The following is a 16,347-nucleotide window of genomic DNA, read 5'->3' on the forward strand; positions in this document are numbered from 1 at the left end:
CATATGATATATATACGTCTCTGATTTGTCATTATTTCATCGGGGACATAAATTATCTTGTACGTCGGTTGTAATGAATCATAATTACATTATTTACATCCTCAATGATATTGTATGGTATATTAGTTTCTGTTTTGAGTTAAGAGTGACGGAAAATATCTTATAATAGTGGCGTGTTTCCTTATTTTTTGCACAACAGTACGTTTTTTACCTCCCTTCCTAAGAACAGGAAGTAGCAGGTGCGCGCGCTGACGAAATATTTTGACAAGAAGCTTTCCTCGCAACCTGAATGATTGAATAGCTGTTCAAAACATCGCACAGTCATGTCGTTTAAAGACTTGAGAAGTAGGTGTTCCTTTTGATTAACATATGAAGCCAAATAGCTTTGTATTCTACTTACAAAGGAAAAGTGTTACATAGTAACTATATTTCACTGGCGCCAGTGGCGGGCAGGCCTGAAAATTCTGACTTGTCAGGTCGGGCACTGCAGAAGAAGTCAGTCATGGGATTATATGTTGCCTTACAATCCTTTAACCAAATGGTAGAATCTACTGCTAGAGTCTTTAAGAAGTTGAAGTTGAGAGTACATGTCGCCTTAATAACCCCGGCTACTGGAAGTTTTCTAACCAAGGGTTAGAGTACTTTTTTCTGTCTCGAAAATGAAATAAAAGTTAATGTTGACATTGTCATTTTACACACAGAAATCTATCACTGTTTTATCTAACTAGAGACAGAGGGTCAATAAATCAAACCCCATCAATTGCAGGGTATTTTCAACTCAATATAGTCTTTCGACATCAACAACTACATTAACAATGTTGGAGGTTCAACATGGATGGAAACTTTTGACAAGATTGGTCAATGGAATTGGATGGAATTAGATCTCTTTTAACTTTACGGGTAGTGGATTACATTTTGATTTATAGCTATTCAAGTGTATATATTGCTCAACTAGTTTTCCATTAGTAGCTATCAGGAACTGAAGAAAAGCAAGTTTTTCCAAGATAAAATTGCATATGCACAAAACAGAATTACCAGAATTATATCAGAGTGCTTATAAACAACATCGAAAATACATACAATTTTTTTTTTTTAGGAATTAATTGAGTTAATTAAGTAGATACTCAATGCTCTATTGTTTTAAATCAAAATTAACTGCAGTATATTAAGATATTATTGATAAACATCCCCAGTGAGTTTCAAGTCTCTTTCATGCATATGCATTTTTATCTGAAAAATAATTTTTTCTTTCATTTTGGTAAAATTGAAAACAGCTATTATAGCGATATCAAAATTAAACAGGAATAAACCAACATGAGCCCAACCTGCATGTCAAGTTGTCAACCTTAATCCATTAATATCTTGGATTGAAGCATGTAGATCAATGCTCTATTTTATCAAAGCCTTTAAATTCTGACCCATGTACCATATTGTTTTTTGTAATGAATTGATATACTCTGTCATTACAGAGTCATATTCAATGAAATGAATTAAAAATATCCTTGTGTAAACCTAGCTCAAATTTCCGTTGGTCCTCACACCAGACGTTGGACATTTGTTAAACATAAATAATCTCTCACTGCTGATATTTTGATAGAAATGTGTGGAAAGTTGGGCTAGTAGAATTTACTGTATGACTTCAGTTAATTGTGTTCCTTGTCTCTTGTACGTACATGTAAATATGTAGGCAGCGTTGGCATTTATGTAATATGAATTGCTCTTTCAATGATTTATTGCCAGATAACATATAACACTACCTTTTTAATCATCAGGAAAATATATAAGTAATATTTTATTATTAGATACCATATACCAGATATGTACATTATGTAATAGGAAAGTGCAATGGGATGTGACCTGGATTCATATAATATATGTGCACACTGCATATATACAAGTAATTTGGAACCAAATCAGCTCCCAGGTCACTGGTACAGAGTGGTGCCAAAAGTATTTGTGACTTTCAAGATGGCAGATGTAGATAGGAAACGATTAAACAATTAAAACTCAAATTAAATATGGGTATCTTCAATTCACTCTAACCTTCTATTTGGTGAGGTGATTGTGTATTTCTGCCAACAGATGATGGGGGATTGAATTACACAGTGAAAAATATAATCAGATCTCAATGGAAGCCAGATGTTAGAAATAATGGGCAAAGCGTCTTGTTGAGTCCTGATGTTCGGTACCCAATTTGGAAGAATCTGTTTGATCCACAGTTGTTAATTTTTGATAATGTTAATATCAGGAAACTGGGCTGGCCTTGTGATGGTCAGAATATTCTTTTGCTTGTATTAAGTGTTAAGATGTGCTGATGGTCAGGGAAATTGTCATCTTGGAAATGTTATGGACTGTCTGTTGGCTGAGTAGAAACATAAGCTAGCAATTCAACATCCCAATATGTTATTGGACATTGATATTACTTAGCTTATGAATAGGGTCTGTCATCATCATGGAATTATATTCCACACCATAATAGATACATGTCAGTACTGGAGAGGATCTAGGCACTGGGGTTAGTGACCACTGATTTTCATCAGAAAATATTACAGTTTTCATTACTAGTCCTCGTAAAGCCGTCTTTTCTTTCCTGTTAATTTCTGATACCACATTTTCTTTCACTACTCAATGTTTCATATCATTGTTACATTTGTATTACAGATTTTACAGAGATGACCAGAGCTTTAGGGTACCCAAGATTAATATCTATGGAAAATTTTCGAACACCAAATTTCCCATTAGTTGCAGAAGTTTTAAAATGGCTGGTGAAAAGGTATAGTGTTTTATATATTTTTCTAACATGTACTACAAACACACAAATAAAGATTGAGGAGGAACATCTTGCATTGTTTCACGTAAAAAGGTAGATCTGACCAATGTTTCATTCTGTTAGAAACATTATCTTATCATTGAATAGCACAGTGATCTATGTGTTAGAAGTGTTATTTAAACATTTATTATATCCATGTACATGTAGTACAATTATGTTCATGTAATATATTTACAGGAAAATCAACTTACTTAACACTTTTTTGAAATCTGATATTGCAAGTGATAATTTTTACATAATCTGATTGCAATTTTGGATTGCGACAACTTTTCATCAATGATTTTTTTTTCTAGATATGACCCAAATGCTGATGTTCAAGGAGATACTGACACTGAACAGGATAGAGTGATCTTTGTGAAGACTGTAGCAGAGTTTATGGTAAGTGACAAAATATTGTTAGCTTTGTAAAGTCTGAAGCCAAGTTTCAAGATAGAGTGATCTTTATAAAGTCTATAGCCAAGTGTCAGGATAGAGTGATCTTTATAAAGTCTATAGCCAAGTGTCAGGATAGAGTGATCTTTATAAAGTCTATAGCCAAGTGTCAGGATAGAGTGATCTTTATAAAGTCTATAGCCAAGTGTCAGGATAGAGTGATCTTTATAAAGTCTATAGCCAAGTGTCAGGATAGAGTGATCTTTATAAAGTCTATAGCCAAGTGTCAGGATAGTGATCTTCATAAAGTCAAATGTCAGTGATCTTAACAAATTGTGGAACCAAGTGTCAGGATAGTGATCTTCATAAAGTCTGTAACCAAGTGTCATGATAGAATGATATTTACAAATTGTTGAACCAATTGTCAAGATGGAGTGATCTTTACAAAGTCTGTAACCAAGTGTCAGGATAGAGTGATCTTAACAAATTGTGGAACCAAGTGTCACGATAGAGTGATCTTTACAAAGTCTGTAACCAAGTGTCACGATAGAGTGATCTTTACAAAGTCTGTAACCAAGTGTTACGATAGAGTGATCTTTACAAAGTCTATAGCCAAGTGTCACGATAGAGTGATCTTTACAAAGTCTGTAACCAAGTGTTAGGATAGAGTGATCTTTATAAAGTCTGTAACCAAGTGTCACGATAGAGTGATCTTTACAAAGTCTATAGCCAAGTGTCACGATAGAGTGATCTTTACAAAGTCTGTAACCAACCAATTGTCAAGTGTTATGATAAGTGATCTTTACAAAGATCTTTACAAAGTCTATAGCCAAGTGTTATGATAGAGTGATCTTTACAAAGTCTGTAACCAAGTGTCAGGATAGAGTGATCTTTATAAAGTTATACAAATTGTAAAGTCTAACCAAGTGTCTTTATAAAGTCTATAGCCAAGTGTAGATAAGTGATCTTGTACAAAGTCTGTAACCAAGTGTCACGATAGAGTGATCTTTACAAAGTCTGTAACCAAGTGTTATGATAGAGTAATCGTAAAAGTCTGTAGACAAATATCAGCATATAGTGTCCTGTGTAAAATCTGTTGGCAAGTTTATGATAAGTGTCAGGGTAGAGTATCAGTAAGGTAATGTTTGTAGCAGAGTTACACATAAAAATCTCGCTAAATCACAATGTTATTGATGTGCATTATATCAGAATCTTACACTTGTTCTTATAGTTGATTTTGTAAACCATTTTGATTCTGACTTTATCATTTTAGGCAACCAAAGCTCACATCAAACTCAACACTAAAAAATTATACCAAGCAGATGGCTATGCTGTAAAGGAATTGTTGAAAGTAACGTCTGTTCTCTATAACGCCATGAAAACAAATGTAATAGATCAGCTGGAGAACCCAGAGGATGATGTTTCTCACCTGTCATTTGATGTCTCCTCCAGGGTAGGTCAGATAGATCAGTATGCTTCAATGTCTTCCCCATTGTGCATGTATATTGTATGTCAATCCAAAGCTAACTACAAAAGTTTTTCTATCAAAATCAATAAAATAGTAGATTATAATGTCATTGACTGTATGTCATAATGATAAAACCGAACAAGTTTTGATTTGGTAGAAATTGAAGAGATCTGAAGGCCATATGAAATTACTTAAAAAGTGAAGTTCGTAACTCTTCCAAAATTTGTTAAATCAAAATCTTATTGAGGAACACACTGCTTTATGCTATAGTGATTAGATATCTATGTCAAGTTTTAAAGAAAGTAGTGGAAAATACTGAAAGGAAAAAAAATTCTGACAAAGTTTTGAATGTTTAGGAAAAGCTAACCATTTATATACTTACTAAACTTTGTTGTATCCAAATCCTTTTCAGTAAACATTTTCATATTATAGTAATAAAACTCTCGAAGATTTGAAGATATCTGATCTAAACTAATTAGAGAAGTTTCATGGATAGGATTAAAATGCATGAAATCAAAGGGAAATTACTCTTAAATCCTTGCTGAATCAAATGCTGTTCAGGATAACACAATTCCATGTCAGAAATAAATAATACGAGGAAAACTCCAGGCAAGATTTAAGTCATATTACAAAAGATTAGCAAAAATCGAATAGCAATGAAATTACCAAGTAGGAAAGCACAACTTCATGTCATAGTTATATAGCCTATCAAGTTTCAAAGAGATTGGTTGAAAACTGAGATCTCTCTTGAAAAACTATCAAACAACACATATTTTCTATGGTAAGTAAAAAAGAAAATAGATAAATAAATACCATGTTGCACTGCCATGTCTCTTTTTGGGTATGTCACAAAAAAAAACAAAAAAAAATTTCAGCCTTTTCTTTCATTTCTTAGCAGGGGTAGGTGGCAGATATCTGTCTCCTTCAAGATAGGTCACAGCGTTTGATATAAAGAATTTGATGTAAACATAAATACAAATAAAAATGAATCCAGAAGCAAGTTAGGATAACTTATATGTATCCATAGAGACATGGTTAAAAGATGTTCAAGATTTTCATTTCTAGTTGGTAGAGTTGTTGTGTTCTCTTGATATAACTCATTAAATATGTTAAGCAGTTTAAGTATAAATCTAAGATAACATGCTCTTGTTTTACTTGCTGCATCAGGGCAGTAAAACAGGTCTATGAGATAGATGTAGAGGCTGTCTGGCACAATATTGTATTTGAAGTGATATACGTATTAGACACAAAAACGTATGTATAAAAAGACTGCCAGAACAAAGAAGTGAAAATGTTAGTCGATAGTTTTGAGCACTCCATATATTACATGTATAATTGACACTTGTTTTAAATTAGATTAGTGAACTGAAGGAAGCAAGAAGATTAGCATCAGAAATCACAACAAAGGGAGCTACGCTTTATGACCTGTTGGGTAGGGAGGTCGACCTCAGGGTAAGTTATTATCATTTACTAGGGATGTCAGCAAGTATTCAAATAGGTACCCATTTGGTAGTATTTCAATAGGAAATTGACATTTGATTATTTATTTAAGCTGTTAATAACATTTGTAAGATGGCTAAGATCTTCGACAAAGTTAGTTTTCATTCTAAATAGAACTTTGTCAGCTAAAACAGCTAAGTATAATTAGAGTTCAAAGTTTTCACCTGTACAATTCATCATGACACTAATTAGTAAGAGTGTCTGAGGTCACCATAATCCAGGTTAGTGTCACATCTGATGTGCATGTTATTTTAATATAAGCTTTAATTTACATTTAGTTCGTGTGACATTGTTCTGAACTTGATAATGTTTCTAGAAGAATTCTTTCCTGCACATTTCTGTATCAAAATAATTCAAAATGATGCATTATAACTTTTGTATTATTTTAGTGACCCAACATAATCTTTAAGTGAAATAATTTATTCTATTTAAACTATACATCCCATTTGTAATCTGTACAACTGAAAGTGTAAACCTACAGAACTACAACATTTATTTTTTGGTAAATGTGATTCTGATGTCGAGAGAAACTAAACATCATGCTTTGTCTGTACCCAACAGGAACAGAGATCAGTGGTTATTGCCAAATCTCTAGAGATCAATGAAGTAGAGAGTGGGATGGCCAACTCCATCAAGGCTGTTGAGGTAATGTATCCTACTATAAACAATACATCTATTGACACAGTATGATTACTATAGGTGTATTGTACATAGCAATTATGTCTTAGCTGTGGACATTATCAATGTTCATGGAAATTATGTCTTAGCTGTGGACATTATCAATGTTCATGGAAATTATGTCTTAGCTGTGGACATTATCAATGTTCATGGAAATTATGTCTTAGCTGTGAACATGATCAATTATGGCAATTATGTCTTTGCTGTGGACATTATCAGTTATCATGGCAATTATGTCTTAGCTGTGGACATAATCAGTTAACATGGCAATTATGTCTTAGCTGTGGACATTAACAATGTTCATGGCAATTATGTCTTAGCTGTGGACATTAACAATGTTCATGGCAATTATGTCTTAGCTGTGGACATTAACAATGTTCATGGTTATTATGTCTTTGCTGTGGACATTAACAATGTTCATGGCAATTATGTCTTAGCTGTGGACATTAACAATGTTCATGGTTATTATGTCTTTGCTGTGGACATTATCTGTGTTCATGACAATTATGTCTTAGCTGTGGACATTAACAATATTCATGGCAATTATGTCTTAGCTGTGGACATTAACAATGTTCATGGCAATTATGTCTTAGCTGTGGACATTAACAATGTTCATGGCAATTATGTCTTAGCTGTGGACATTAACAATGTTCATGGTTATTATGTCTTTGCTGTGGACATTATCTGTGTTCATGACAATTATGTCTTAGCTGTGGACATTAACAATATTCATGGCAATTATGTCTTAGCTGTGGACATTAACAATGTTCATGGCAATTATGTCTTAGCTGTGGACATTAACAATGTTCATGGTTATTATGTCTTAGCTGTGGACATTAACAATGTTCATGGTTATTATGTCTTTGCTGTGGACATTATCAGTGTCCATGGCAATTATGTCTTAGCTGTGGACATTAACAATGTTCATGGCAATTATGTCTTAGCTGTGGACATTAACAATGTTCATGGTTATTATGTCTTTGCTGTGGACATTATCAGTGTTCATGGCAATTATGTCTTAGCTGTGGACATTAACAATGTTCATGGCAATTATGTCTTAGCTGTGGACATTAACAATGTTCATGGTTATTATGTCTTAGCTGTGGACATTATCAGTGCTTATGGTAATTATGTCTGACCTGGGTTACTATCATTGTTATGGTAATATGTTTTGGTAGTGGATTTTGTCAGTATTGTGGTTACTTTAATGGTTGATATGAATAATACTTTTGAGTTGGGATACATGGTTGAAATGATAAACCTTTGATAAATTCAATATGAAGGGCTCTTTTATGATTGTATTACAGGAACTGTATTTACGTAATATTGTATTTCCAGTAGACATTCAAATTGACTGTAACCACTTATTGACTGCATATCTCTGCTTCATGACATACAAATTTCAGAAGTCAGCTGTGAAATTTTAAACTTCCAACAAAATATGGTTACAATTAAGTTTAATAAAACATTGATGATTCCAACTTGAAATGACAAACAAAAAGGCTTCTGCATTAAAAAAGATAATATATTCTGGTCATATGTAATGTTATTAGCTTAAGCCTTGTTTAAATCTGTTTACGTTGACCCATCTACATGGTCATATGTGTCAGATTTATCTAAAGCTTTAAAAATCAAACTCACTGGTACATTGTACAACAGTATGTAGTATTGCTGGTTATTTGATTGATACTGGCTAACTCTACGAGAAACAGTGGTGAATTCATATTTACATTTAAACCTGTCCATAGAGGCTACACTGGAGCAGAAGAAAAGTGGCCTTAGGCAAGTGACATTTATACAGAAGTTCAAATACTAATTTGTATTGAATGGGGACCTTTAACCAGTAGGCTTTATAGAGAGGTGTTTGTTATAAAGAGATAGCCTTTATAGAAAGGTATCATAATTGTTAAATATAGGTGGCCTGGATATACAGGTATTTGTTATGTACAGGTGGTCTTTATGGGGAGTATTTTGATTTAGAGGTGTTTGTTATCAAGAGGTAGCCTTTATAGAAAGGTATCATAATTATTAAATATAGGTGGCCTGGATAGACAGGTATTTTTTATGTACAGGTGGTCCTTATAGGGAGTATTTTTATAAAGAGGCGGTCTTAAGGTATGTTTAGCTTTACTTATGTACCTTTGGCAGTGATTCATACATGCCATCTTCTACATGTCACATTTCTCAGCTCTACATCTTCATCAGTGGTATCCTAGCTTATCGGATATAGATACTGTTACCATTGTGATGAAAAGATGTGATTCATGTACTTACAGACATGCTATAAGATATGATTGATTTTAATAATGGTACTACAATGTTTATTGATACTTTTTTAGGCTGAGGTTAAGAAGACACTCCACATGTTAGACAATGTAGCATCGGATGAGGCCAATCTGGAGGCCAAGATTGATAAAAAGAGGAATGAACTGGAGAGAAACAATAAGAGGTTACAGACTCTGCAGAGTGTACGACCTGCTTACATGGACGAGTATGAGAAACTGGAGGAGGACCTACAGAAGTTATATGAGGTCTACATGAACAAATTCAGGAATCTCACATACCTAGAATCACAACTAGAAGATTACAATAGAGCAGAGCAAGATAGATTTGAGGTAAGGGCAGGATAAAATTCAGTTTTATGTAAGAAAGATGTAAAACCAGAGCAGTATAAAACTTGAGGTAAACAAGGTGTAATATTAGAGCAGAGGAAAACTGAGAGCTTAACAAATTGTAATATTAGAGCAGAGTAAAACTGAGTTAGAGGTTAACAAGAAGTAGTATTAGAGCAGGGAAAAATAATTTAGAGGTTAACAAGAAGGTTAAATATAAAAGCAGAGTAAAACTGAATTAGAGGTTAACAAGGTGTAATATTAGAGCAGAGTAAAACTGAATTAGAGGTTAACAAGAAGTAGTATTAGAGCAGAGTAAAACTGAGTTAGAGGTTAACAAGAAGTAGTATTAGAGCAGAGTAAAACTGAGTTAGAGGTTAACAAGGTGTAATATTAGAGCAGAGTAAAACTGAGTTAGAGGTTAACAAGAAGTAGTATTAGAGCAGAGTAAAACTGAGTTAGAGGTTAACAAGAAGTAGTATTAGAGCAGAGTAAAACTGAGTTAGAGGTTAACAAGGTGTAATATTAGAGCAGAGTAAAACTGAATTAGAGGTTAACAAGAAATAGTATTAGAGCAGAGTAAAACTGAGTTAGAGGTTAACAAGGTGTAATATTAGAGCAGAGTAAAACTGAATTAGAGGTTAACAAGAAATAGTATTAGAGCAGAGTAAAACTGAGTTAGAGGTTAACAAGAAGTAGTATTAGAGCAGAGTAAAACTGAGTTAGAGGTTAACAAGAAGTAGTATTAGAGCAGAGTAAAACTGAGTTAGAGGTTAACAAGAAGTAGTATTAGAGCAGAGTAAAACTGAGTTAGAGGTTAACAAGAAGTAGTATTAGAGCAGAGTAAAACTGAGTTAGAGGTTAACAAGAAGTAGTATTAGAGCAGAGTAAAACTGAGTTAGAGGTTAACAAGAAGTAGTATTAGAGCAGGGTAAAACAGAGTTTTAGGGGAGAAAGCTTGACATCAGTTTGTTGTTTTAGTGAATGATTATGAATCATGGTATGTGTGATCTTGACATTTGAGAGGGAAATTGGTTGTTATAGGAAACTGAGGAGAAGCTTAAGCAAATGGCTCAGAAACTGAAGGATGAGGAAATGAAGCGAGACGTCATTACACAAGAAGATGTCATGGGTATGTTTGGTTTATTGTTGATAGTTAAGCCCTAATAAGGTAAACAGTGCCTTCAAGATAAGATAAATGAAAAAATTACTGAAAATTGGAGTTATCTTCCCAGTACAATTGATATTGGTAGGGTTGATAGGCACTGAATTTCATTTTTTATACAGTACATTCAGTATAAAATAAGCATGCTGGAAGAAGTCAAATTGGATTCGGAAACAAGTGTTGAAGACTAATTGTGTTATCAGGAATACAATTTTCAATGTTATTTCCACTGATACTCTTAGAAGATGTGAAAGTCATTTTCATAGATATGTTGATCATGTTTGTATAAAAAACTCGTTGGAATTATGCATTTTTATCATAATATTGGCCTGTTATCTGGTGAATTTGCCCATGTGATATCTTTGCATAAACGTCACTAGTGTAATGTACCCCGAAGTGTTTTTCATTGGTTCTGCTGGCTAGAAGTTGACTGATGTTCATGTATGGACAATAATGTTATGTCATAAATTGAAATTTTGCATAATAAAATAATTGCCTCTCTTTGATTTCTCTTTCACATTTTCACATTAAAACTTGTCAAAATGTAACTTTTCTGTGTTCTGTGATAAAAAAGTATCCAATTTTTTTTTTCATTTCATCTGAGATATTTTTGCTTGCCAAGACTTACAAACCAAAAACTTCTAAGACTTGTTTTATAAAATCTCATATGAAATAGAAACTCATTTAAGGTCCTGTATGTGAAGTATTGCATTACTTATGGATGGGATTTGAGTAGTTAGAAAGAAAATTAAAAATTGGCCAAAAGGAAAGATCAGGAATTAAATTTCAGATTTTTCCATTACTTATACTATACCTTAGCAACAATGCTATCCTGGATTCAAATTAGGTGACCTACAAAGGACTTCCATATTCTTTAAAAGGGATACATCAAACTTAAAAGTTGAATTTTTCTCTTCAAAAATTAAAATTTCTTTATGATTATGACTTGTGCACCAGTACCATTTACCTCCAGTTTAAGGGAGAGTTTACCGTTTACCGAAGGAAGAAAATCCTCAAAAACAATGACATTGTTAGTCTTCAGTGAAATACAAGATGTCTTTGTTACATTAAGGTTTTATGAATAACAACTCAGTGTTATTGATATTCATGTTTGCTTTCTCTATCATAAAGAATGATTGATTTTGTAGGTTCAGATGATGAAGATGAAGATGAAGAAAGTGAAGAAGAAGCATTGGAAAGACCCGTTCGTACCAGACCTGATGGTGTGTACCTAATATATCTGGGTGTTTTAATTACTTACAAGGAGGTGGTAGGTGGGGGGGGGGGCTGTTAGTTCAGTAGGTAGAGTGTTGCCTAATGTAACCTCAGGTAAGTTTTCGAGGTTTGAGATTCAGAGATACCCATGGTACTCTGTGTTTCTCAGGACACAGAGAAATAGACCTGTCTGTGCTGTCATTGTTATGTCCTTGGGTGAGACACTTTACCCAATTTGCTTTGGATAATGTAAAAGACTTCCTGTATGATGTTTGTTGAGGTAGCCACCAGCTACCAAACAGAGAACTTTCCTCCAGACCCTAGCTGTTAACAGAGTGATAAACTTGAATAAACAAATGAACAGTAAGTAATCAGACATTTCTGCTTTTTAAAAGCAGTCATGATTTAACTCGAAGTATTTCAAACTACAGGAAGGTTATGCATTGTAAATGTGACCTAAAAAGTAAGTGAATAATAAACTTTACACAAAGACAGCTCAAACCTGTATTTTACACAAAGTTCTATCAGTGAAAATTGCATTCTGGATATTTTTACCACATTTTGAGCCTATGTATATGGTAAACCAGATTGAAAAAGCAGGTTGTTTGAACTCATGATCAAGTGATAGTTTGAGCCCTTTCTATTTTTGTTTCGATTTCAATTTGAATTGTTCAAACACATTGTGAGATTATATTTGCTTAAGGGTTTCATTGCTCCTTGTGTTCACTATCCACTTTGATGGTAAACGCTGCAGGCAGAGGTTGTAAATGACCATCGTAACCAATGATGCCACTTATACATAGCACTTAATTAGCATTGCTTCAGGGTAATTTCTTTCCTGTTTTGCTTGTTTGTGATATTTACATACTAGACTAGAGATGGGGAGTAATTTACATACTAGACTAGGGATGGCAGATATTTACATACTAGACTAGGGGTGATGTGATATTTACATACTAGACTAGAGATGGCGGATATTTACATTCTAGACTAGGGGTTGATGTGATATTTACATTCTAGACTAGAGATGGCGGATATTTACATTCTAGACTAGGGGTTGATGTGATATTTACATTCTAGACTAGAGATGGCGGATATTTACATACTAGACTAGGGGTTGATGTGATATTTACATACTAGACTAGAGATGGCAGATATTTACATTCTAGACTAGGGGTTGATGTGATATTTACATTCTAGACTAGAGATGGCGGATATTTACATACTAGACTAGGGGTTGATGTGATATTTACATACTAGACTAGAGATGGCAGATATTTACATTCTAGACTAGGGGTGATGTGATATTTACATACTTAACAAGGGGTGATGTGATGCTTACAGTCTAGACTGTAAAGTCTGTAGAGTAGGGATGATATGATGTTTACATTCTACATTGGGGATGATGTGGTATGTACATTCTGGGCTATTGATGATGTGATGTTTACATTGTACACTTGGTGTGATGTGGTATGTACATTCTGGGCTATTGATGATATGATGTTTACATTCTACATTGGGGATGATGTGGTATGTACATTCTGGGCTATTGATGATGTGATGTTTACGTTCTAGAGTAGGATTGTTTTATAATGACAGTCAAAAGATTTATGATCTTAACCTTACATTTCCTTGACAATTTACTTCTCAATTATCAGAACTGTAATATTGGAGCTGTATAGATTTTTGACCTTGGATCTTGTACGATGACCTTGACATCAGGGTACTGGACTAAAACCTGTCATAATGACCTCATAGTAAAAGTACTGACCTTTGACTTCTTATAAATATTGTATCATTTTGCAAATGTATTGTCATATAGCCTTCTCAAGTATATTACCTTTGAGTGGTGCATTTGATTGACAGGGATTGAATTGACTGCCCAACCAATTTAATGTTTGATTATTTATAGAATGTAAAGGTATCTATATTATATTGTTATACTTACAGCTGCAGCTGGGGAGAGGAAACAAAGAGTGATGGGCTCCATGATGGGAGATATCAGTGAGGTATGTATTGTTATTATATAGTCACATTGGTCAGCCGATGGGCTTCATGATGGGAGATGTCAGTGACATATGTCTTGGTATATAGTCACATTGGTCAGTTGATGGGCTTCATGATGGGAGATATCAGCGATGTGGGTAATGTTATTATATAGTCACATTGGTCAGCTGACAGGCTTCATGATGGGAGATATCAGTAACATATGTCTTGGTATATAGTCACATTGGTCAGTTGATGGGCTTCATGATGGGAGATATCAGCGATGTGGGTAATGTTATTATATAGTCACATTGGTCAGCTGATGGGCTCCATGATGGGAGATATCAGTCAGGTATGTATTGTTATTATATAGTCACATTGGTCAGCCGATGGGCTCCATGATGGGAGATATCAGTGACCTACGTATGGTTATTATAGTCACATTGACAGGTGATGCGTCTTTATCATAGTCACTTTGGGTGCTCCATATTTGGTGAAATTGTTTAAAATCTTACCAAGGAATGAAAATAAGACAGTATTTGAGAGCTTATTTGAGAACTGACATAAGATTGATGTTTGGTTGTTTCAGAATGAGACAGGATCTGAAGGGTCTGATGACTCTGAGATCGATCTTGATGAAGATGATCAAGATGATGATGATGATGATGATGACAGTGGTGATGAAATGATGATGTCAAATAATCCCCGTGCCAGGCAACGGCAACAACCAAATGATGAAGATAGTGACAATGATTTCTAAAACTTCCCATCAATAAATTCATCAAGTTTTAGCAGAAGCATGTCTGATATGAGGACCACAAATATACACCACCAAAGTTTGCACCAGTTTCATTTTATGTATAACCCCTGGTGCAGAATAAGACAAACTTTGTTGATTAAAGACTGTTGAGTATATTGTAGGCTTTCATATTACAAGTTTTTGCTAAAACTACAAGCATCAGAATATTGTTGTTTTCATTTATTTTTGCTTTACAGGTAAAATAATGATCTGTTGTAGTCTGTGATAATAAATGATCTTAATATACGTATATGCATTGTGTATTCTATATATCAATCAGTTAATGTTCCTCACACTTACCAACTGAGATAAGCTCAATATTCATTAGTTAATCTATAATATGTCTTGCACTAAACAGTTCTTCTTGTCTCTCAATTTCTACTATATGGATCATTCCTGGATTTCACACATGGGTTTCCCTTGGTCCCTAGTAAGGCTTTTCCATTTTTGGACTGAACTGGAAAAATAAAAAAGGTTGACAGACGGCCATCTTGCATGTTAACAGTAATATTTTGTTATGGCAATTTCTGTAGAAGTATTAGAAGGAACATTCGGAAATTTTGTATGTAGAATCTCTTGATTTTTAGGTGTGCATTGTCCATTTTTAGGATCGATAAGAATAATAAAATGGCTGATAGGTGTCCTTCATGGATTTTTTCCTCGATGTATCAGGAGAAGTCCTGGACGTGTCATTCTCCAATTTCATATGTAGGTTCCCTTGGTTCATGGTTGTGCATTGTTCATTTCCAGAATTATTGAAATAAGTGGTCTAAAGGGCCACCTGCTTGTCAAGTTTGTTTTTTATATGATCACAGAATTAACTTGTTAAAATAAAGCATTATTTAGTAAGAGATAACTATCTTGATAAAATTGTTTCAGAAGTTTGTTTTCTGTTTACACAAAACATTGAATTAAGGCATTTATATCCTGTTTGTTCAACCTACCAAAAACATCAGATAGATATATGTATTACTGGTACTATAGCTGACACAATGTAAAAAATATATAAATGAATAAAAGAATAAAAGCCAGAATACAACTGCCAAAGTTTTTATTTTTCAGTTGAATACAAAATGATGGGTTATAGTCATATGATATACATAATAAAATTCAACATGGATAAAATACATAAAAAATAGTGGTTCTTATATGTAGTATAATATGGCATTAAGTCATTTCTGGAGTAACAATACTGATCACATATGTGGCTAATATCACTTTTCTCTGGCAATATATCTCACTCACACAAGAAAACAACAGTTGCATATAAACGTTTCTATATATCTTTTAATTCAGTAACTTTGAAAGTGGGAGCAGTTTCTGATGTCTATCATTACAATTTAATTAAAATCATAATTTAAACCATGAACATTTTTTTTTACTGTTGAAACATAGCGAAAAATTTAAGTTAGCTGTTCTCTACATGATGTTTTGATGGTGTTTTTGATTAGAGTATTGTAAATTGCCAGCAGGAATGATCAGTACAAACGTAACATGGAACTACATGCATCACCTTCGCTCCAACTAAAATAGTCTAGGGAAAGTCTCATAAATTGAATGGGCAAGCTGTTAGTATTTTCTCTAATATTGCAGTCCAGTAAAAAAGTTATGGAACTCATGATACATCGAATACAGAAAACAACAAAAGAAAAACATTCACAAAAAATGTATATATAAAGATGCTTATTTTGATTCCTTCTCAGTTTTAACAATTATCAATTA

At 33.7% G+C, this 16,347-nt stretch overlaps 1 protein-coding gene across 1 annotated transcript; it reads left to right on the plus strand.

Moving 5' to 3' along the window:
* The first annotated feature begins 264 nt into the window (after nt 1-264).
* LOC132556302 (clusterin-associated protein 1-like) lies at nt 265-15,348 on the plus strand. Its single transcript, XM_060220685.1, has 11 exons — nt 265-345; nt 2,662-2,773; nt 3,124-3,208; nt 4,476-4,655; nt 6,027-6,122; nt 6,732-6,815; nt 9,188-9,463; nt 10,505-10,592; nt 11,774-11,848; nt 13,791-13,849; nt 14,416-15,348. The coding sequence occupies exons 1-11, from the start codon at nt 324-326 to the stop codon at nt 14,584-14,586; spliced, it is 1,248 nt and encodes a 415-aa protein (XP_060076668.1). The 5' UTR covers nt 265-323; the 3' UTR covers nt 14,587-15,348.
* Nucleotides 15,349-16,347: the final 999 nt, after the last annotated feature.

Source organism: Ylistrum balloti, unplaced genomic scaffold, assembly GCF_031769215.1.
Source record: "Ylistrum balloti isolate Yb309-2 unplaced genomic scaffold, AGI_CSIRO_Ybal_v1 Utg370558, whole genome shotgun sequence".
Taxonomy (NCBI): Eukaryota; Metazoa; Mollusca; class Bivalvia; order Pectinida; family Pectinidae; genus Ylistrum; species Ylistrum balloti.